Raw genomic sequence first — 23,658 nt, 5'->3', positions numbered from 1 at the left:
GCACACCCAACAGACGGGAATGGAAGGAGGGACACGGCGGCCCTCCACAGAGTCTAACCTGATTCAGGTTCTGTTTCAGGGACCTCAGGTGCTTCAGACTCCTCAGGTAAGGATCCCTTGGTGTCCTCGGCTATCTCCAAGGCCTCAGAACCTTCCTGAACGTAGGGCTCCTCAATTTCAATCACCTCGTCAGCCTCCAGTTCAGCCTCTTCTACTTCTAGAAAAAAATGAGGAGAAATAAATTATTACTTGGTTTAGGTCAACAGATATTTCATTGGGTGCTAGATATTCTGATCAGTGCTGAGACCAAAACAAAGAATAAGGAATGGCCCCTGCCCTCCTGGAGCACGGGGTTTGATGGGACAGACAGATACTTTGTCTGCCTATTTCATCTATCCAAATGTAGCCACAGTGTGCAGTACATGTGCTCAGAGCCCTATGGGAGTAGCAGCCTAAGGGTTTTAACAGAAACTGGAAACAGCCCCAAAGTCCATTCAGTAAGAATATGGATAGAACAACACGGTCTGATATGGAGCTGTTGAAATGAAGCTAATCCAAATTGAGATGTGCTGAAAGTATGAAAACACAATGGATTTCAAAGACTTAGAAAAACCAAACGTGAAATATATTCAGTATTTTTTGTACTGATTGTTAAAATAATATGCTGGATATAGTATTTAAATAAATATAATTAATTTCACCTGTTTCTTTTTGCTTTTTAGGCAGTTACTAGAAAATTTACAGTTATGTATGCGGCTTGCATTGTATTTCCATTTGGCAGCGTGAGGCTAAATTTAATGTATAATGATGGATTTTCTTATACCTAATTACAAATAATGGAACACATTGATCAGTATGGCAAATGTAAATTTTAAAAACACAATACCAAGCTTTATGTAGTTGCATGGAAGTCTTTCGGGAAGAAGATGGGGTGAATGGTAAAAAAAAAAAAAACTATCTCTGCTATTCCTTTTAATATATTCATGAAATTGAAAAACAAGATATTTCTATGCTGATGATATGGAAAACAAAACAAAACAAAACAAATGAGCTTGTTTTCTGGACTCCTGTGGAAATTTCTGTCCCCAGTGAGTACCTTCCAAGACTATCGGGTATGATAGTCTTTGGCATCCGAATTTTGATCTGAATCTGCATGATTAAAACACCCAGAGCAAAGCAACTTCATGTTCTTGGCATGCCTGGGGGGGGCAGTCTGTTAAGCCCTCAGGTCCTGATTCCAGGTCCTGATCTCCCACTCCCCCTGCTTGTGTTCCCTCTCTTGCTGTGTCTTTCTCTGTCAAATAAATAAATAAATAAAAATCTTAAAAAAAAAAAAAAGAATTATTATTGTTTATTTATTTAAGAGAAAGAGAGAGAGACACACACACACACACCACGGGGGTTGGGGTAGGAGGGTAGGGGTGGAGGGGTAGAGGGAGGGGGGAAGCAGCCTCCCCACTGAGCAGGGGTTCCAGATGCAGGGCTTGATCCCAGGACCCTGGGATCATGACCAGAGTGGAAGGCAGCCACTTAAAGACTGAGCCCCCCAGGCCACCACTATAATAATGAAAGATTCTTAAAAAAGAAAAAAAAAAAAAAGAAGAAAGGCAAAACATACCTAAAAAATAGAAAAATGTTCTGGGTCTACACCAGGACTACAGTACATGTAGCTTCTAAGTACGTGTCTTACACTGGGGTGACTCTCTTCTGTCATATAGAGGAATGATGGTGATACACACAAGGAAGTAGTAGCATTTGCTGAATCCTACTAGGGTTTGGAATGAAGTTATGTGCTGTACAACAAAAACTCACAATGTATCTCTCATAGTAAAAAAAAAAAATACTTGCAATATGCATACATGTAAATTATTTATTTTTAATTTTCATCCATATTAGGTACTTTATGTAACATACAAATAAACAGAGTTTCTATAATGATGCAGAGAGGTATAAAAAGTTCTAATATTATTCTAGAATTCTAACAGATAATCTATATACCAGAAAAGTCACAGATGGCCTGAAAAGTGTTCTAAGATGCTCACACTACCTGTGATTTTTACTAAGTATCTATTGCTTCATAATACATTACTCCAAAATTTAGTGATTAAAGCAACAGTAACCACATATCATCCTTGCAGTTTCTGTGGTCTGGAATTTGGGAGTAGCTTAATTGGTGCTTCTGGCTCTGGGTCTCTCCTGAAGTCAAATGAAGATGTCAGTCAGGGTTGCAGTCCCTGAAGGCTTGCTTGGGGCTAGAGGACTGACTTCCCAGCTGGCCACTCAAAGCCTGAACTGAACTCAGGGAGCAGAGATAAGTCCCCTATTAAGTCCTGACCCACAGAAACATGTACAGAATAAAAACCGTAGTTGTTTTACAGTTTTGGGGTGGCTTGTTGTCAACAAAGGAAAACTGAAATACTTTTCACTCTTTTGAGTGGATAGACCCTTTTGGCAGTATGGTGAAACTTAAGGACACTCCTTGGAATAATGCTTTCAATCCCATAAAATACAATACATAAGAAACCAATTATATTGAAACACAGTTATGAAGATATCAAAATAAATTTTGTGCTGTAGGAAATTTGTGCATCTTTACTAATGCATAACATAACAAGAACTAGCAGCTGGTCTAATTACCATCATTTTGGGAATCATGATTAAGCATATGCAGGATATATAAAACTGTAACGTGATATGAAAATATCTTAGTGTCTATTGGTAAGAAAATCAAGATACTACTAATATTATTATGGTTCGTTGCCTATATTAATTATTAAGTGAAGGAAATACTAAATTCCAGGTTAAGGTTAATGAAAATAAAGTTGTAACTATTTTCCCATTCAAGTTCACAGACCTCTGTATTTTATCCCTGAACTCCAGGTTAAGAACTTTGGTCTTAAAAGAAACTGCTGGAGTAAGTTCTTTTATAACAGAGATGAAAGTTTAAGTTCAAAGACAATAGGTATAACAGGAGATGCTATTTTCTCAATTCCTGCAGGATCCTTATACTAGAAGTAATTCCAGCATTCATGTGTCCTATGTGACAAGGGAAGCCATTTTAAGACACTCAGCATAAGCTGTCTATTGTGGATCCCAAGTGGGAGCACACGTAGGTATCTGTGTCTGAGCTCTTTTTCTATGACTCCATTACTCTAGTGACCACACAATTTATTTTCCAAATTGGAACACTGAGCATGAAAGTGGGGCAAATAAATATTTCTGTACCATAGGCATAGCATAGACCTAGACTCTCATTGGCAAACTGGGAAATATGGTCATGTCTCTGTAATTTGCTTGCAGTACTGCAGTTGCCTGCAGTAATGGTACAAAATTAAATGACACATTATTAATGATGTAAATCTGTGTTTGCCTTTTGATTTCTCGCTCATCTCTTCCAAAAGCCTTTGGTCTGCTTCTCTTCTCAATGCTTCTTCAGTGGCTTTTCTGAAATGAAAATGTCCAAAATTTAATCATCTTTGGAAATTCAGATATTTTACAATATTCTAGGGTTTAAGGCTTATAGTGGTTAAAAATTGAGTAAATTTTGCATAATGTTCATTATACTCTTTAACTTTACAATGTAAATGTTTAATTTGCTCATATTAAAGCCACTTAATTTCAGGGTTTTCTGTTTTTCCCTTTTTAGTTAAGAAAAGTTGCAATGTTATACTTTAAAAAAATTTGGCTATTAATTAAGAAATCTGTTAAAATTCATTAAAGATTGTCTAAGCTAAAGAGGTAAATGGGAGAAGCTGTACCATTTTCCCTTCTGAATAAGTCAGAAATGTTCAGAAAAAAAAAGTTAAGTGACAAAAAAGTATAATACAAGGCTATGTATAATACAATTTTAATTTTGTATTTGAAGTTTATATAAATAATGATCAAAAGCCCAGAAGTATAAATTGTTAATAGTAATTATCTTTGGATGCTGGCATTATGAGAGTTTTTACTTTTACTTATTGTTTTTTACATTAAAAATTTTTCTATAGTAAATAAATAGATAATTATCTTTGTAATCTTTTCAACATAGTAATAATGAAATTTGAAAAGACATGAGATATGAAAACTTAATTGTCTAGAGGGAATCTGTTTTTCATTAGGGTTGCAGCATTAAGCCTGACTTAATGGTGAAGACAGACAGGTATAAGGAAAGCTAGTAAAGTGATGGAGAAAAGTAATATTTATTAAAAATTAAAATGTGTATACCTTTGACCTAGAAATTCTATATCTAGGAATTTAGCTCTCAGGAATCGGCATACTACTGCACAAAGAAACATGTATAAGAATGTTGATTGCCTCCTTTAAAAATAATATTAAAAAACTTTATCAAGTATTCACCAACAGGGGATGAATTAAGCAGAGCCCATTCGTATTAGCTGCCCACTCTGGGGCAGTTTTCCTGACTATTTGACAGGTCTGTCATTCTCCATATTCAGTGTTCTTGGCATCTTTTCCCCATCCTGTGAAAATCTAGTTATTTATATCCTCCTCAAAAGACATTACTACACTTGTCAGGAAAACAATAATAAAGCCATTTTTTCTTTTCTTTTAAGATTTTATTTTAGAGAAACAGACTGTGAGCAGGGGCAGGGTCAGAGGGAAAGCCTGTAAGAGAATTTCAGAGACTTCCTGCTGAGCGCAGAGCCAAGGTGGACTTGATCACTGGGGTATGGGGTTGGGGTGGGATGGAGTGGGCTCTCTCAGCCCTGAGATCATGCCCTGAGCCAAAATGGAAGCTTAACCGACTGAGCCACCGAGGCGTCCCTTTCATTTCCTTATTATTGTATTATTTCTTCAATTTGTGGTTACTGGTCAGCAAAATTATTAAAGTCACAGATAAATATGGTAAAAAAAAATCTTATCTGTGCTCGTTTTTGTTTTTTTGTTTTTGTTATTTTTTACAGTGTCTTTTGTGAGTAGACGTTTGTTCTAGAATAGTTTGATTTCGGGCCATGAAAATATCCACAACTCAGTACTTCAGACACTGAAAATATTTGTAAACCTACTCTTTTTCTTAGACTTAATTAGAATTGGATCTACTTAGTAGACCACTGTTTTGATATTAAAGACATTTCATAAATGTAACTTGTAAGTAGATAATTAATAATTAATAGCTATAAAAGATTCATTGACTTGTTTTATGATGCCGGGCATGTTTTACCTTGTTGCTTCTTCCTCTTTTTTTTTCTTTTGTAGATCATCTAATAATCTTTCTAAAATCTTAGAGTCAACTTCAGTCTTATTCTCTAAATACAGTCTATTAAGTAAATATTTCCCTGAAATACAGATAAAGAGAATAACATTAATTTTGAAGCTCCATAAAATATAGTGAGAAACTTTGGTAATTAATGACAAAATATTGTTCCTGCCTATATCCAAATATATTTCCCTTTAAGCATTTATTAAATAGAGTCCAGGTTCTTTAAAATATCGAGACTATCTGAAATCCTTTCTAAAATGTGAACATCAGCATGGTAAAAATAATTAAAACGTGAAAAGAGGTGGTGTATCATATTTTCCCCCTGGAAACTTTCTTTTGAAATATATTTCCTTAAAAGGCAAGATGACGAGGACCGCCATCCTCCAGTAATTTGCCAAAATGACCAACACAAAGGGAAAGAGGAGAGGTACCTGGTACATGTTCTCTAGGCCTTTTAGAAAACATGGAGTTGTTCCTTTGGCCACATACATGCGAATCTACAAGAAAGGTGATACTGTGGACATCAAGGGAATGGGTACTATTCAAAAGGGAATGCCCCACAAATGTTACCATGGCAAAACTGGAAGAGTCTACAGTGTTACTCAGCATGCTGTTGGTATTGTTGTAAACAAACAAGTTAAGGGCAAGATTCTTGCCAAGAGAATTAACGTCCGCATTGAGCATATTAAGCATTCAAAGAGCCAAGATAGCTTCCTGAAGCGTGTAAAGGAAAATGATCAGAAAAAGAAGGAAGCCAAAGAGAAAGGAACTTGGGTTCAGCTGAAGCGTCAGCCTGCTCCACCCATAGAAGCACATTTCGTGAGAACCAATGGAAAAGAGCCCGAACTGCTGGAACCCATTCCCTATGAATTCATGGCATGATAAATAAAAAGAAAATAAAAGACCTCAAAAAAAAAAAAAAAAGGCAAGATGACAGAATATTCTTGGCTCCTATGTCAAAGATTATTTGACTCTATAGGTCTGGGTGTATTTTCTAGGCTCTCAACTTTGTTCCATTGCCTAGGTGTCTGTTTTTATGCCAGCATCATTCTGTTTTAATTATTATAGCTTTTTTCAAAGTGACAGAATAATTAAAATTTAGTTTTGCTATCTTGATGTATTTAATATTTCCCATTTGAGCTGTATAAGGACTAATATACAGTCTTTACTCTCAGCCTTATATATTTTTCAGTTAGAAGTTAGAGTGCTGAGAATGGGGTGTTAAAGTCCCAGCTCCAAAGAAGAATCGTAAGGGCCTGAGGGAATATCCAGTGACCCAGCACGCCATTCCTGGCCATCTACACAGTGAGTGGTTGCCTCATTTTGTGTACCTCTAGATTGTGAAGGGATTGCTGGTGTGGTTTGTGTAGCATGGGAGAGTGAAGATTTTTCTATTTTGTATTTTAACATATTATCAGCAATAAAAACGTCACTTTTGGATTTACATGATAAATATTTACCAACCATTTTTTTCCGTATCTGATAAACAGATTACTAAATCAGGTATAATTCCTTTCTCAACTAAGACTATCCATAGTTCTTTTATAACGGGGCAGTTGTCCAGTATCCATCCTCCAAACTTCGGGGCACCAGAAAACCTATTCATGTTTTCTTCAGCTACCTGTGAAAAATGACACACTGATATTACCATCATAGCCAGAGAAGTCAAGGATACTACTTTGATATATTGTTTCTGCAGACCCTAACCAATTATCTTTTGAATTCTTTGGACTCAAAATAAAAAAAAAAGAGTCACTTAATTTTTAAAAAGACACTTAATTTTAATTTAAATTTTTAAAATTTTTTATAAACATATAATGTATTTTTATCCCCAGGGGTACAGGTCTGTGAATCACCAGGTTTACACACTTCACATCACTCACCATAACACATACCCTCCACAACGTTCATAACCCCACCCCCATCTCCCAACACCCCTCCCCCCAGCAAACCCTCAGTTTGTTTTGTGAGATTAAGAGTCACTTATGGTGTTGAGACAGAAATTAAAAATAGAACTTCCCTATGACCCTGCAATTGCACTCCTGGGTATTTACCCCAAAGATACAGAGGTCGTGAAAAGAAGGGCCATCTGTACCCCAATGTTTATAGCAGCAATGGCCACGGTCGCCAAACTGTGGAAAGAACCAAGATGCCCTTCAACGGACAAATGGATAAGGAAGATGTGGTCCATATACACTATGGAGTATTATGCCTCCATCAGAAAGGACGAATACCCAACTTTTGTAGCAACATGGACGGGACTGGAAGAGATTATGCTGAGTGAAGTAAGTCAAGCAGAGAGAATCAATTATCATATGGTTTCACTTATTTGTGGAGCATAACAAATATCATGGAGGACAAGGGGTGTTAGAGAGGAGAAGGGAGTTGAGGTAAATTGGAAGGGGAGGTGAATCATGAGAGACTATGGACTCTGAAAAACAATCTGAGGGGTTTGAAGGGGCGGGGGGGTGAGAGGTTGGGGTACCAGGTGGTGGGTACTAGAGAGGGCACGGATTGCATGGAGCACTGGGTGTGGTGCAAAAATAATGAATACTGTTTTTCTGAAAATAAATAAATTAATTTAATTTTAAAAAAAAAGAGTCACTTATGGTTTGTCTCCCTCCCGATCCCATCTTGTTTCACTTATTCTTTTCCTACCCCCCAAACCCCCCATGTTGTATCTCCACCTCCTCTTATCAGGGAGATCATATGATAGTTGTAAAAAAGACACTTAATTTTAAAGCAATAAAGCTTTCTAAGTTTTAAAAATGAAGAATGGGAAGCAAAAGCCTTTATTAAATAAATGAACAGTATATTTTTGTTATCCGTTATTTGTATAGAATTCAGATCCTGATTTAGGAGGTCTTGGGCCCAGGAGTATGATTTGGAACATGTTCCGAGGTGGCAGTGGTCCGTGGACCACTCTTTGAGTAGCAAGAGCCCAGTCCAGCTTGCCTGTTTTAGTGACAACACTATTCACCATCCTTTTGCTTTCCATCCCTCAGTGTGAGAGCTGAGAAGGTACTGACATGGTTACTAAAAACAATAGGAAGGAATCAGGTAAAAACAGACCTTGCAGGTGCTTAGGGAGTTCTGCTAAACTCTGCTCCTATCCCCTGCTCAGGCAGTGCAGTAGCGAGGGCCTCAGTGCAAATATGGAAATTGGTAATGTGGACCTGGGAATATACCAGCTCTGAGAAGTTCAAGTTTGTGTGTCATCATGCAATCACGTGATACTTGAAGCCAGAGGGGAAGAGATGTCACAAGAATGGGTATAACTCACTGGCCTCTGCAGAACTCAAGATTCCCCACTTTATGAATTTCCATCTGAATGAAGAGTCTTTTTTTAAAAATTATTTTAACTTTGAACTCTTGAAATTAAATTAGTTAACGTAAAGTGTATCATTAGTTTCAGATTGAAGAGTCTTTTAGAAAATTTTTTAAGCACTTTGAAATGTTTAAGAGAATTAAGGGGAAAAAGAAAAAGCTATAAAAAAAGAAATATAAATAAGTAAAAAAAATAAATGAAATAAGTCAGAGAAAGACAAATACTGTATAATCTCACTAATATAGAGAATCTTAAAAAATCGAACTCATAGAAACAGAGAACAGATTGGTGGTTGCCAGAGGCAGGGGTGGGGGTGGGGAGAATGGATGGAGGTGGACAAAAGGTACAAATTTTTAGTTATAAGATAAATAGGTCCCTGGGGCATAATATTCGGCATGGTTTGACTACAGTTAACAATACTATATCGTACATTTGGAAGTTACTAAGAGAGTAGATCTTAGAAATTACAATCACACATACACAAAGCTTAGTATGTGAAGTGATGGATGTTAACTAAAATTATTGTGTTAAACATTTCACAATATATACACATATAATTATGTTATACACCTTAAACTAATACAATGTTATATGTCAAATACAACTCAATAAAACTGAAAAAAGGAAGTAAAATGGTTAATGAAAATTTTACCATCTAGTTGCAAAGGTAGGAAAATAAAAGCAACACAGAGAGATAATTTATGATTTCTCAATCTCATTCCAATTTTTTTGAAAAAAATTAATGCCTTCATAGTATTTCATCAAATGAATAGCTTTTAACCTGTTTAATCATTCTCTCACTGGTAAATATTTACATAATTTATAATTTTAATATAACATTGATAAACATCTGTATATGCAAAGCTATGCCTAAATGTTGTGTTTTTAGGTTATATTCCTAGAAGATGTGTTTTTAGGCTCATAAAGGAGGGAACATCTTAAAGGTCTTTCACACACATTGTCACATTGCTTCCAAAACATCTGTATCAATTTTCAGTTCTCCTATGTGACTATCTCATTATAGCCTTCCTGGTATGGATTGTTATATGTTTTTAAAAAATCTTTGGCAATTTGATAGGTAAGAACTTATATCCCACTGTTTTAAGTTTCGTATTTTTCTTGGAATTTGAACATTAAAAATTTCAGTTAATAATTTGCATTTCTTCTTTAATGAAACAATCCATCTGTATCTTTTTCCTACTTTTACATAGGGTATTCCATTTTTCTTGGTTTGTAAGAAATCGTTGTATAAGCAATTATTAGGTCATATTTATTATAAATACTTTTTGACCTTTGTCCTAAAATTATTATTTTCATGTTTGTTTGTTTTTATAGAGAGAATCATTATTAAGTAGCCTCTCTACTAAACTTTTGCTTTAAGAGTTTTTCCACTGTGCTTGTGCAGTCCAAATGTGGAAGTTGTCTTTCTGACTTTATCTCAAGTGACTTTATCTCAAGTGACTGAAGGAAGAAGTGAAACACTATGGGCACATCCACTGCCTCAGGGAGAGAGGTCGCTGACTCCAGGTGGGGGGCAGGTGCATAAGGCACTCAGGCCTGGACATTTCAATACTGAGGACAGGAAAATTTTGGGAGGTGAGGACTTGGGTCCAGGTGTTTTTTTTTTTTTTTTTTTTAAAGATTTTATTTATTTATTTGACAGACAGAGATCACAAGTAGGCAGAGAGGCAGGCAGAGAGAGAGGGGGATGCAAGGCTCCCTTCTGAGCAGAGAGCTCAGTCCTGAGCCTGATCCCAGGACTCTGGGATCGTGACCTGAGCTGAAGGCAGAGGCTTTAAACCACTGAGCCACCCAGGTGCCCCAGGATATAGGTTTTGGAAGTAGCAGCAAAACAGCTTCAATGCAGGAATCTATTGAGAAAGTTTCCCCAGTTGAGATCACTGTGGAGAGAAGGGGGAACCTTCCTTAAGATTTCATATCTGAAAGAATTTCAGAGTGTATGGCCCAGCAGAGGAGTGGAAGGACTCTGAACCTAGTGGGACAAGTGGTAGGGAGGGGACCCCAGGGGAGCCTTTGTGCATGGTCTGTGTCTGGCCCCACTGTCACCAGAGCCATGGAAGTGGGTTCTCAGATGAAAATAAAGTGGCGTTTTCTTTGGGCATCCTCAGGGGAGGGATGAGTGGGAGAAAATAATATTTAGAAAAATAATATAAATTTTCATGCACTATTCATCCTTTTATCCTTTTGTGATTTTTAACTTAATAAAAATTTCCCCCCCTGCACTTAAACATGCTATTCCTGGATTCCCTTATTCTATGCTATTCCTTGATTACTTTTCATTTTACCATTTGTGAATACATAAATAAAGATATACATATATGTGTGTACAGATACACACGCGGATGTATGTTTATCACTTGTACATCCAAGTATTTATTGCTGTGAAATGTTTCTAGACAGAGAGAGACTGAGAGGAGAGACCGGGAGAATCACGACACAGCCTGGGAGTGACACAGAGAGACATGCGAGGCACAGAAAAACACAACTACCGTGTGAAGAACACAGATACAAGGGCAGACAGGGAGAGGCTTTAGAGAAAAAACCATGTCATGAGGGAAGCTGAGCAAAAAGGACGTATCACACTGGGAAGGCTGCCGTGACTAGAGAAATAGGCCATGGATAGCTCATGGGCTAGAAAACATACACGGGCAGGTTTGACACAAAAGCCTCACTTTCCTTGATGTTGTCCCCTTGACACTTTTCTGTGAGGTACAGGGCAAATACCTTTGGCATACGTCTATGTAAAAGCTTCAGTTAACACAACTGTGCAGAGCAATGGAAGCAGAAGGAAGTTCCCTGTGTTCCCCCTCCCCCGCCTCTGCTTCTATTGTGTACTCTCTAACTTGGTCAGGGCAGAAACGGGTCAAAGTGCAAATGATTGAGTGTGGGAAAAATTTCTATGCATTCTCCACTGCAAGGGAGTGACTCTTCTTTCTCTTTGGTAGAAATGACACCTATCATTATTTCTGTATTTTTAAGGTTTCAAAATATTGTTAAACTGCAATTCTAAAAAATGCTAAAAGGAGTTAATACACAGATGTGTTTCAGAATCTTTCTTAACCCATGACTCCAGGGAGCCATGCCTAACTGTCCAGTTTGCAAATGAAATAAAACCTATTCACTTTTCTTGGACAGGATCATACATTATGCCTAAATGCATTATTCATACCTGTTGTGCATGTGGGCTATGACCTTCAGATCAGAATATGAAATTTAGTGGGAGATACAATAGAAAAACAGGATAAAATGATTACTGAAACAACAATTGAAAAATAAAGTAGGACCAAAACAGTATCTAAAAAAGCATCAAAATACATCAAATACCTAAAAATAAACCTAATGAGGGATACTGAAGACTTCTACACTGAAAACTACAAAACAATGCTGAGAGAAATTAAAGAATGAGATAAAGTAAGGCTATTCTTCTTTTTTAAAGATTTTATTTATTCATTTGAGAGACAGTGACAAAAAGAACGCAAGCAAGTGGAGAGGCAGAGGGAGAGGGAGAAGCAGGCTCCTGGCTGAGCTGGGAGCCGGACATGGGGCTTGACCCCAGGACCTGGAGATCATGACCTGAGATAAAGGCAAACCTTAAACCATCTGAGTCACCCAGGCTCCAAAGTAAGGTTATTCCATATTCATGGAATAGAAGACCCAATATTGTGAAGATGGTAGTTCTCATCAAATTTATTGACAGATTCATTGCAACCCAATCAAAACCCCAGCGTGTGTGTGTGTGTGTGTGTGTGTGTGTGTGTGTAGTGAAAGCTGATTCTAAAATTCATGTGGAAGTAAAAAGGATCTATAATAGTCAAGATACTCTTGAAAAAGTAAGGAGAACGAAACAACTTATTACACAGGGAAGGATGCAGTGACAGGAGAAACAACCTGTTGAAGGAGCCCTCTCTCCAGATTTCAAGATTTATTACAAAGCTACAGCAGTTAATATGTGTGGTATTGGAATGCAGATAGACAAATAGGTCCATGGAACAGAATGGAGTGTCCAGAAATAGACCACACAGATAAGGCCACTTGATTTATGATAGTGAGGAAAAGTTGGTCTTTACAATAAATGGTGCTGGAACATAACTGGATATCCATATTAGAAAAAAATTAATCATGATCGTCATGTTGTGGTTTTTAAAAAAAAATCCATGTAAAATATATATGTATGTATGTATTATAATTGTTATTGAAGTATAGTAGATATAAAATATTATAAGAGTTTCAGGTGTACAACATAGTTGTTCTATAATTAAATAGATTACAAAATGCTCACCATGATAAATGTAGTTACCATTTGTCACCATACAAAGTCATTATATTATTGAGTACATTCCTTATGCTGTACTTTTCATCCCCTTGACTTCTTGCATAACTGGAAGTTTATACTTCATCCCCTTCCTCATGTTGTGCTTTTAATTTATATTTTTCTGATAACTAATGGTGTTGAGTACATTTTTACATGCTCATTGGCCATTTGGATATATTTTTTGCCTACACAAAATTAATTCAAAATGAACCTTAGATCTAAATATGAAAGGCAAAGCAAAATTTACAGAAGAAAACCTAATAATATATATAATATATATATCCTCCTGACCTTGGACAGCCAAAGATTTCTGAAACAGGAAGCACTAATTATGAAAGAAAGATTAATCAGTTGGACTTCATTAAAATTAACTCTTATTATTCAGAATAGAAGATATTTGTTAAGGTAGTTGCAATACATCTAGGACTCATATTCAGAACACATAAAGAATTGCAAATGAAAACAAAGATAAATTATTAAAAATGAGCAAATGACATAAAGGAGTATCTCTTTATCTGGCTACTTTTTTTTTTTTTTAAGGATGTTATTTATTTATTTATTTTTAGAGCAGTTTTAGGTTCAACCTAGCTACTTTTTAAAAATAGTCTGACTACTGGGGCAGGCACCTGGGTGGCTCAGTGGATTAAAGCCTCTTGCTTTCAGCTCAGGTCATGATGCCAGGGTCCTGGGATCGAGCCCCTCATCAGGCTCTCAGCTCAGCAGGGAGTCTGTTTCCCTCTCTCTCTGCTTGCCTCTCTGCCTACTTGTGATCTCTCTCTGTCAAATAAATAAATAAAATCGTTAAAAAAAAAACAGTTTGACTACTCACAGAGACCATCAAAACTGATAAAAGCTCAAAAGGTTTCCTGTACAGGTCTCTGTTCTCTTGAGAAAGATGATCTGATGACATATTTGATGTTAAAATGTCATGTGATTTAGAGTCCTCCACAATCCCAGAGTGGCAGCTTGTCCTCTAATGACACTGTATACATTCCTGTATCAGAGAAGTTTTAGTACTCCTTGTAGATGTGTATCCTCCAGAATAAATTCTGAAGAAAATGAAGGAAATCTTCAGTGAAGGGCAAGGATGGGATTTCCATAGTGCTATAGATGTCCTTCACTTGCCTGTCTCTCCTCTGGGACACTTTGTCTCACTTTCCACGCAGAGCTGAGAACCCTAACAGTAGGTGGAATTCCTACACCTTGTACATATCTAATTACCACAAATTTCATGATAAGTCAAATATTGGATTATACACCAGCCTTCCGCACCTGACTGATGGCTCCTTAAAGAGCTATGTTTAATTCATCTTCATAGCTCTAGAATCTAGCACATTACAGGGCAAATAGTAGGTTCTCAGAATGTTTCTGAAGGAAACAACTAGCAACAGAACAACCTGAAGGAATGCAGAAGTTGAAATGACGCTATGGGAAGCTCAGAGGGGGACAGCAACTCACCTTGGGTACAGCCTCGGGCTCAAGGAGCCAACCCAACGTGTTAACAGAGTATTTTATACTCTCATAGAATATTTTTTTCTTCTCAATTTTTTTTTTATTTTAAAAGATTTTTATTTTTTATTATTTATTTGACAGAGATCATAAGTGGGCAGAGAGGCAAGCGGGGTTGGGTGCGGGGGAAGCAGGCTCCCTGCTGAGCAGAGAGCCCGATGTGGGGCTCGATCTCAGGACCCTGAGATCATGACCTGAGCTGAAGGCAGAGGCTTAACCCACTGAGACATCCAGGTGCCCCTCCTCTCAAATAATTTTAAATGACATAATTCTCAAATTACAGAAAAATACCAAAGAAGTTCATTGAGAGTCCAAAACAGATTTGTTGTCTTTGACTTTTGCCCTGAATGCTTACTCAAGTCTTTGTACAAAATAGACCTGTATGGATATCTTGTTCTTTATAAACGAAAGATAAACCTTCTGATTTGTCAGCAATAGGACATAGCATCGGAGGCTTTATTTTCCCCTTAGATTGGACAATCACTTGTGTGTCCATCCATTTCCCCTATGAATGCATGTTCAAGGTGGTGAGAAGAAATAACTTAGCTACAGAGTGAAATTTGTCTCTGTTTACAACTAATTAGCTCATAGAAGAAATATCTAACTTTGGTACATGCTTCACAGGCACCATATTTTAATGAACTGAACTGAACTCAAGAAAATAAAAGTTAATGAAAGATTAATGTCAAAGCTATGAAATTATATTGCATAATGGTTTGGACATTAAAAACTACCAAAGAGCATACACATTTGGGTCTGGACTTCTTACCTCTTTGATGATTTCCTCTAAGATTTCAGCATGCTTTTCATATGGCTGTTCAAAGTTCATGTCCTTTGTCATTTTCACAGTCTCCTCTATCATAGAAAGAACCTCTGGATGCTCTGCAGTTACATCTTCTATTGAGTCTTCTAATGTGTCTAAAGCAAAATTACCTAACGTCATTAATAATTTTAGTGGACAATGTTACTTGCAATAGATCATGATTGTTAATACTTGATCCAAGAAAGTACTATTTTTGTGTTACTGCAGTACGTGCTCCAAGAAGGGGGAAATAGACTGGGGAGGAAACATGAAGTCAGGAAATATAAAACATCAAAAGGTCAGAATGAAAGTGAGTGAGGTAAGAAGTCATGTCCAGCAGGAGCCAAAACCCAGGAAGCCAGGTAGAAGAGGGAGGGCGCAGAGGATTCCTGGGTCACAGTAAATCATGAGCATTGAAGGAATGAATCAGAAAACAAGATGAATACTTCCAGTCACAAGCATGAGACCACGTGCAACAGTGAGAGGAAAAGAGGTAGGCAAGTTGGCCGGGATGGAAGAGGGGATGGCACAGGCGGAGTTTTCAAGTGTTCTACTTCATTCTTATCCTCACTTCAAGCTGAATGACTGTTCACACGACTACCGTTGCTCACAGGCTTCATCAGAATGTAAGTATTCATCCCCTCCTCTAACAAGACAGAAGACCGGCAGCTGTCCTTGGCTCCTCTACCTCTGCTTTTCCAGTTCTGCTTCCTGAACTGCTGTCCTAACACTCCAAAACCAGGGTCTCCTGCTAGAGCCTCATCTATCCGAGCCCAGAAAAAAAATGCTAAAGGGCCTACAAAGAGCACTGCCTACTGCCCAGCTGCTGGGAACTGAGAAGCTTATTTTTAAGGGTGGAGAGAACCAGTGGTTCCAGAGAGATACCAAATGTTCTAGAGGCTGCTAGTTGGTCACTCAATATCCATTCTTCTCTTTCTTAATAACAGAACCCTGAGTTTGTGGGGGTCAGCAATGTGCCCAGCTAAAAACACTACATCTCTCCACTTCCCCGATAACCTAGGTGGCCTTTAGATAACATGGAACCAGATTATTTTCTGGTGAGTCTTCCTGTCCTCTCTCTAACGAGGAACAACTGGGCTGGGTGGAGTGCCAGTTTTTGTCCCTTGCCTCCTTCCTCTTCCTGCCAAGCACACTGATATGATGACTGCAGTACTGCCAGCCATTTTGCAGCTTGGTAGCCACATGCCAGGGATAGCAGAACAGAAAGACAGAGCCCTTGTCTTCCCAATATTCTTTTCATCAAAATAATATACCACATTTTCTTTTCTCTGTGTTTTTGCATGTCTAACTGTTCATCATAGAGTAGCCTTTAAGAGAACCCTCCTACACTGTTGGTGGGAATGCAAGCTGGTGCAGTCACTCTGGAGAACAGTACGGAGGTTCCTCAGAGAGTTGAAATAGAGCTACCCTATGGCCCAGCAATCACACTACTGGGTATTTACCCTAAAGATACAAATGTAGTGATCCGAAGGGGCACGTGCACCCAAATGTTTATCACAGCAATGTCCACAATAGCCAAACTATGGAAAGAACCTAGATGACCATCAACAGATGAATAGATAAAGAAGATGTGGTATCAAAAGAAATGAAATCCTATTGTTTGCAACTAGAGGGTATTATGCTGAGTGAAATAAGTCAATCAGAGAAAGACAATTATCATATGATCTCTTTGATATGAGGAATTTGAGGCAGGGCAGGGGTTGTGGGGGGTAGGGAAGGAAAAAAGTGAAACAAGATGGGATCAGGAGGGAGACAAACTATAAGAGACTCTTAATCTCATGAAACAAACTGAGGGTTGCTGGGGGGGGGTAGAGGGTAGGGATAGGATGACTGGGTTATGGAAATTGGGGAGGGTATATGCTATGGTGAGTGCTGTGAAATGTGTAAGCCTGATGATTCACAGACCTGTACCCCTGGAGCAAATAATACATTATGTGTTAATTTTAAAAAAAGAAGATAGAGTAGCCTTTAAGGTAGAGTATTGATTATGTTTTTAAATTTACTATTTATTTTTAAAGATTTTATTTATTTGCAAGAGAGAGAGAGAGATAGAGAGGGGACACAAGCGGTGGGGAGGGGCAGAGGGAGAGGGAGGAGCAGATTCCTGGCTAAGCAGGGAGCTGACACAACATGGGGCTTTATCCCAGGACCCTGAGATCATGACCCTGAGTTGAAGGCAGACACCCAACCAACCGAGCCACCCACGTGCCCCAATATATATATATATATTTTAAATCACACATTTCTCACACAGAATTTCTCAAAATTCTGAAGAAATTATTTGTGATTTTGAGATCCACAATCTGAGAGAACCATATTAACCAAATATTAATTAACTTTTTGGGGGTCCAATTTAAAATCTTGACCAGAGCTTTGAAAACTCCTTTTAAATGGAGATGATTCACTGGTTTCTTTCTCATCTATGAATAAAACATTGTTAACACTTCAAGAACAACATGACATTGTAGGTGATTCCCAATACAGAGTGTGGTATGATAGGCCCAGGGAGCCAGGACTTATGTTCCCAATTTTTTTTTTTTTTTAAAGATTTTATTATTTGACAGAGAGAGATCACAGTAGACAGAGAGGCAGGCAGAGAGAGAGAGAGAGGGAAGCATGCTCCCTGCTGAGCAGAGAGCCCGATGCGGGACTCGATCCCAGGACCCCAAGATCATGACCTGAGCTGAAGGCAGCGGCTTAACCCACTGAGCCACCCAGGCGCCCCTTATGTTCCCAATTTTTTAAAACTGATATTACAATCATAGTAATCAAAGAGGTCAACAATAGGGCATATACCATACACAGGGAAAAACAGAGATAATGACTTAACTTATCACAAAACCAAGAGTAATTTTAGTTTCATACCATGCCAGTGGATCTAAATTAGAAACAAAAATCAAATGTGCCCTTCCTGGGCACCTGGGTGGCTCAGTGGGTTGAGCCGCTGCCTTCGGCTCAGGTCATGATCTCAGGGTCCTGGGATCGAGTCCCGCATCGGGCTCTCTGCTCAGCAGGGAGCCTGTTTCCTCCTCTCTCTCTGCTTGCCTCTCTGCCTACTTGTGATCTCTCTCTGTCAAATAAATAAATAAAATCTTAAAAAAAAAAAATTTGCCCTTCCTGATGGAACTAACCATCTCCTGGCTCCAAGAGGTAAAGCCTGTGCAGGGAGCATACCTTTTCCCAGGGCATCCTGGTGGGATTGACATCGCTTCAGTGGAGGATAGAGGCACTGATGCCTCCTACTTCTACCTTGCACTACCTCCCCCAAAGAGAGAACAGACAGCAAGGGTCCAGGGCTTTCTATCTGTTTTGGTGCTAGGAATTCTGCAGCTGAGAAGGGGCTCCCAGATATTATTTGGTCAAAAATTTTAATGTCTAGGGTCCTCTTGTGAAGACTGTGTGTGTATATTGGAGGCGGTACACCATATGGGAGTTTCTGACAGGGCCCAGGTCAATTCCTACTAGGCTTAAAATAAACACCGGCCAAGCACACATCTGTCTGAATTGTGAGGAACCAACCAAACAAACAATCAGCTCTACATTATATAACGAAAGGAATTATAGATGCATTTAAATACTAAATGCCAAAAAAAGGTTGGACTGATAGAAAAAAAAAGAATATAAGTATGTATTAAATCTTGGGTTGAGAGGAAGACTTGGTAAGATCTGAAAGTAAATGGAAGAAATCAATAAAGCAAATGTCATGATTTGACTATAAAACTATGAAAAAGTCCCTCTACTTCAAAAACAGCAAAGTGATTTAAAAGGCAAATGATCCAATGTTGAAAAAAAATATACAAAATAAGGAACTAATACAGAAAATTTTTTTAGAAACATGTAACTGAGAAAACGATTTAGAAAAATGAGCAAAAGACAAAAATGGTCACCTCAGAAAAGAAGAAATATTAATGGTTAACAAATATTAAAATATTAATAAATAAAAATTGTGGAAATTATATTTTAAAAGAAAATATGCCAAGGAAACAATAACACATATCTTCTATATTACTGAGGGAAACATAATTTGGAATAACTTTTATGCAAAGCAATTTGACTCTGTCTATAACTTCATACCCATTAAACTAGTGATTACACCTATGTCAGCATGCAGACAATGAAAAAATTCATTAAAACATTATTTGCAGTAGTAAAAAAAATCTGAAAAATAAGTTTACAATGTAAGGAACTACTTAAAATTATTACCTATGAACAGGGAAATAGTGCAATAATTTAAAATGAGGATTAAGCTATTTCATAATGAAGTAATATAATTAAATGTTGTATTATAAATCAAAAAAGGTAAAAATAGCTTACATTGTATGCTCTCAAGCACTAAATGGCAAAAGTTCACAGCTCAGACTCTAGGTTTGTGATGTTCTGGTTCCAGTACATTAAAGTACACAGACTTTAAGAAAGAATTTATTATCTTATTAGTTTTTTCTTCATTCTAATAAATCTATTTCTGTTCTATAACTGTCCAATTTAAATCCGTAAGAGAAAAGCTAACTAGTTTTCAACCTAAATGTCCAATTTTGGGGATAATTTTAAGTTCCAATATAAACATAATAAAACATGAAATAAATGGAATGAGATCCATAAACATGGCATGAACCATTCATTCTGTTATCATCTTTACCAGTCTTAGAGGATTGATCATCGAAGACATTTTCTGAACTCTTTTTGTCTTCCTTGTCTTCTAAAGAGCCATCTTTTGGGGGTTCATGAGTGAATGCTGCATGAAAGAATAATATGCTTTATCAGCTAATCTGTTTAGATCAGAAAGGATTTGGCCAAGAACATCAGCAATATATATATATTTTTTACCACCTTCATCAAATGAAGACTGTGACTCTTCTAAGCTCTTAAAGCCATCAGATGGGAACTTGTCATATTCCTTCTTTTCAAATTCTCTTTCAAGTATTCTTAAAGTTGACTGTGCTAAAAGATAGTAAGGGCTTGTGTTAGCAAAATAGAGTTGGGGGTAGGAAGACAGGGGTAGAGATGAAATCTTCTGCTCTAAAGAGACTTGAGTGTGAGTTCTGACCCAGGTAGTGTGGCTTTGGCAAATCATTTGATCTCTCAGTTTCAATTTCTACTGGGCAAAATGAGGATGATCAAGCCACAAGCATTGTTGTAAGGATTAAATGAGAAAATAGATTCAAACACTAAGAAAATGCTTGGCATGCAGGAAGCCTAATACGTGTTAGTTAGCTACCATCCTCTGTATTATAGAATTTTCTATGTTAAAAAACCTCAGTAATCGTCACTGACAAATTTTTCTTAAAAATATATTTGGGAGTGAAATTGCAAAGCTAGCAAATTAGTGGAACCAGCATGAAAATTCCAATTAAAAATTTTTAAAGAATCCTACTGTCAGATTTATTCTAAATCTGAATTCTAAATTATAGAATTTGAAAAAGAAAAAACTTAGCAAACTTTTAAGTTTGCAGTGTATGAGAAATGTCATCTATTTCTATGTTCTGGTGGGAGAAAGCAATTTGTGGAAAAATCTAAAATCTATGATTTCAGGCCATAATTTGATGTGAAAGGAATCACTACAGACTCCAAGAAACACCATCAATCATTGTTCTTCCTCCTGGAGCCCCGCTAGTTCCTTCTTGATCCAGGTTTCAGCTAAATGTTCTCTTTTCAGAAAGGTCTTCCCCTGCTCATCCTAACACTGCGGCACCCCTGCCCCAGTCACTGCCTGACTCAGTACCATATTATATTTTTCTATCTGTTCACTTACCACCCCCCCCCCCATTAAAATGTAACAACCACAAAGACAGGAGTTTCATGTGTCTGGTTCGCCTCTGTAGCCCAGTGCCTAGAATCATGTCTAACACAGAGTACTAGGTTGAATGAATTAATGAATTCATTTTGTCCAGCCTTAAATAAGTTAAATAAAAAGCCATCTTATTAGTCCTCCCCAAATTTCTCGAGCTTTAGTTTGTGAATTGTCCATGAGTATTTAGTAAACTTTCAGTTTTCATTTTGAAGATAAAATACTAAAAACAAATTCATTCTGGATCATCTAGATGATCATTTGTATGGCATGTGATTTTTTTTTTATTATTATGTTCAATTAGCCAACATAGAGTACCTCGTTAATTTTTGATGTAGTATTCAAGGATTCATTAGTTATGTGTCATTCATTAGTTATGTGTCATGCATACAACACGTGCCCTCCTTTATACCCATCACCTGGTTATCCCATCCCTCTGCCCCCCTCCCTTCTGTAACCCTCAGTTTGTTTCCAGGAGTCCAGAGCCTCTCATGGTTTGTCTCCCTCTCTGATTTCTCCCCATTCAGTTTTCCCTCCCTTCCCCTATGGTCCTCCACACTATTCCTAATTTTTTTAAAAAAGATTTTATTTATTTGAGAGAGTGAACATGCATGAGTGGTGGGAGGAGCAGAGGGAGTGGGAGAAGCAAACTGAGCAGGGAACCAGGAGGCGGGGCTCAATTCTAGGAGCCAGGACCATGACTTAGCCAAAGACAGACACTTAATCAACTGAGCCACCCAGGCATGCCAAGGATGGCATGTAATTTTAATGCTGGTCTTTTTGCTATTGCTTTTGTAATCCCTTGGGCACCATGTTGGACTTTTTTTTTACTTGTTTATAGGCTGCTGAGAAAGAAGAGACAGATTTATTAGGCAAATAACACATTCTATCCTAGCAAAAGCTTAACATTGCCATGTTGGAAGATAATTTCCTTGCTATTTAATAGTTTCAAGCACAGAAAATGATAGAAGCTTCCCAATTTATATAAAAAGTTTTCCTCATTTGTCAAGTTACAGAATTGTGTTAATTATCACTAAGGTTTCTTCCAGTTTCACTGCCTTATGACTGTTTTGAACACTGTGTTTGTGAGCACAGCAAGTCCCAGCCCTCGGGCAGACAGGCTGAATTGCTGACCTCCGCTTAGAACACAGGTGGGACAGAGGTGGTTCACCTTGTTTTTTAGCTTGTAGTTTAATGAATAACCGCTCTCTTACAGCTTTAATGGCTGTTTCAGTGGCCTCCGCTATTGTATCTTTCACTAATGTTTCAAGAGCTTTATCAAAACGTGGTTGAACAAACGTGGCGTAGTCAATTACCTGCAAAGAATATTTGAGAAAACCAACAGAAGCACAAATCACTGTGAATATTAAGGCATTGTTCAACTATATCTATTTCTAGATCTATACTTATCTACCTCGAAGATCTTAATGTCACTTGAGATGTATTATTTTCAGAATTCAGTGATTTTTGAGTACATGCTTTCACAGAAATTGTCATACTTTTCATGTAGTATGATATACTTAGATATATATATATCATGTAATAATAAATATCCAAGTTACACGTAATTTTTAAAAAATCTATTTTACATGTGTAACTTACAATAAGAGGCATCCATTTAAAGTATACAGTTTGATGAGTTTTGACAAATATATATACACATAACAACAGCTATAATCAAGATATAGAACATTTACTTTTTACTTTTTTTTAAAGATTTTATTTATTTATTTGACAGAGACACAGAGAGGGAACATAAGCATCAGGAAAGGGAGAGGGAGAAGCAGGCTTCCCACTGAGCAGGGAGCCTGATGCGAGGCTCAATCCCAGGACCACAGGATCATGACCTGAGCCAAAGGCAGAGGCTTAACCATCTGAGCCACCCAGGTGCCCCAAGATATAGAACATTTATATCACCCGAAAAAAGTTTCCTTAAGCTTCTTTATAGTCAGTTCCTGGCTCCTGGCTATCACTTTGTTTTTTGTCACTATATATTGGTTTTTTTGTCACTATATATTAGTTTTTTTGTCACTATATATTAGTTTTGCCTTTTCTAGAATTTCATATAAATTCTAGAATTTATTTATTTCATATAAATTCTAGAATTTCTAGAATTTCGTATAAATGGAATCACAGAGTATGTAATCTTTTCCAAGCTTTTCTCCCTTAGCACAATGTTTTTGAGATTCATCAGTGTAACTGTATATACCAGTAATCTGTTCCTTTCTATTACTGAGTAGTATCACTGTGTAACCATGCCACAGGTGGTGATGGTGGTGTTCTTTTTAATCCATTTATCTTTGATGGGCATTTGGGCTTTTCCAACTCGGGGCTGTTATAAATAAACTAGTAATGAACATTTTCGAGGAAGTCTTTTTGTGGACATAGGTTTTTATTTCTCTCGGACAAATACCTAGATGTGGAATTACTGGGTCATATAGTAAGTGTATATTTGATTTTATAATAAGCCATTCCACGTTTCCAAAGTGATTGAGCTATTTTAAATTCCTAGCAGCAATTATGGAAATTGCAGTTAACTCCACATCTTCACCAACACTTGTTTCTCTGAATCTTTTAAATTTTAGCCATTCTAGTGGGTGTGAAGAAGTATCTCACTGTAGTTTAAATTCATATTCCTCTAATCACGAATAAATTTGAGCTTCTTTTATGTGGTATTGGT

General features: G+C 37.3%; 2 protein-coding genes across 2 annotated transcripts in view; one reads left to right on the top strand and one right to left on the bottom strand.

Moving 5' to 3' along the window:
• The window catches only part of AK9 (adenylate kinase 9), a 117,565-nt gene that overhangs the window by 63,863 nt on the left and 30,044 nt on the right, over positions 1 to 23,658 (bottom strand). Inside the window, exons 12-19 of the mRNA XM_044244454.1 lie at positions 22,150 to 22,294; positions 20,021 to 20,131; positions 19,830 to 19,925; positions 15,140 to 15,288; positions 6,665 to 6,821; positions 5,162 to 5,276; positions 3,371 to 3,444; positions 59 to 217 (exon numbers count right to left, since the gene is read on the bottom strand). Of these exons, the coding sequence (XP_044100389.1) occupies positions 59 to 217; positions 3,371 to 3,444; positions 5,162 to 5,276; positions 6,665 to 6,821; positions 15,140 to 15,288; positions 19,830 to 19,925; positions 20,021 to 20,131; positions 22,150 to 22,294 (1,006 nt within the window). The remainder of the gene's footprint in view (positions 1 to 58; positions 218 to 3,370; positions 3,445 to 5,161; positions 5,277 to 6,664; positions 6,822 to 15,139; positions 15,289 to 19,829; positions 19,926 to 20,020; positions 20,132 to 22,149; positions 22,295 to 23,658) is intronic.
• On the top strand, positions 5,581 to 6,124 carry LOC122903838 (60S ribosomal protein L21-like). The gene has a single exon (XM_044244453.1). The coding sequence runs from the start codon at positions 5,600 to 5,602 to the stop codon at positions 6,080 to 6,082; it is 483 nt and encodes a 160-aa protein (XP_044100388.1). The 5' UTR covers positions 5,581 to 5,599; the 3' UTR covers positions 6,083 to 6,124.

The sequence above is a fragment of the Neovison vison genome, chromosome 1 (assembly GCF_020171115.1).
Source record: "Neovison vison isolate M4711 chromosome 1, ASM_NN_V1, whole genome shotgun sequence".
Taxonomy (NCBI): domain Eukaryota; kingdom Metazoa; phylum Chordata; class Mammalia; order Carnivora; family Mustelidae; genus Neogale; species Neogale vison.
This window is presented reverse-complemented; position numbering and strand designations above follow the sequence as displayed.

Excerpts from the sequence above, each read along its gene's own strand:
- LOC122903838 (XM_044244453.1), top strand. The coding sequence starts at position 5,600 with ATGACCAACACAAAGGGAAAGAGGAGAGGTACCTGGTACATGTTCTCT.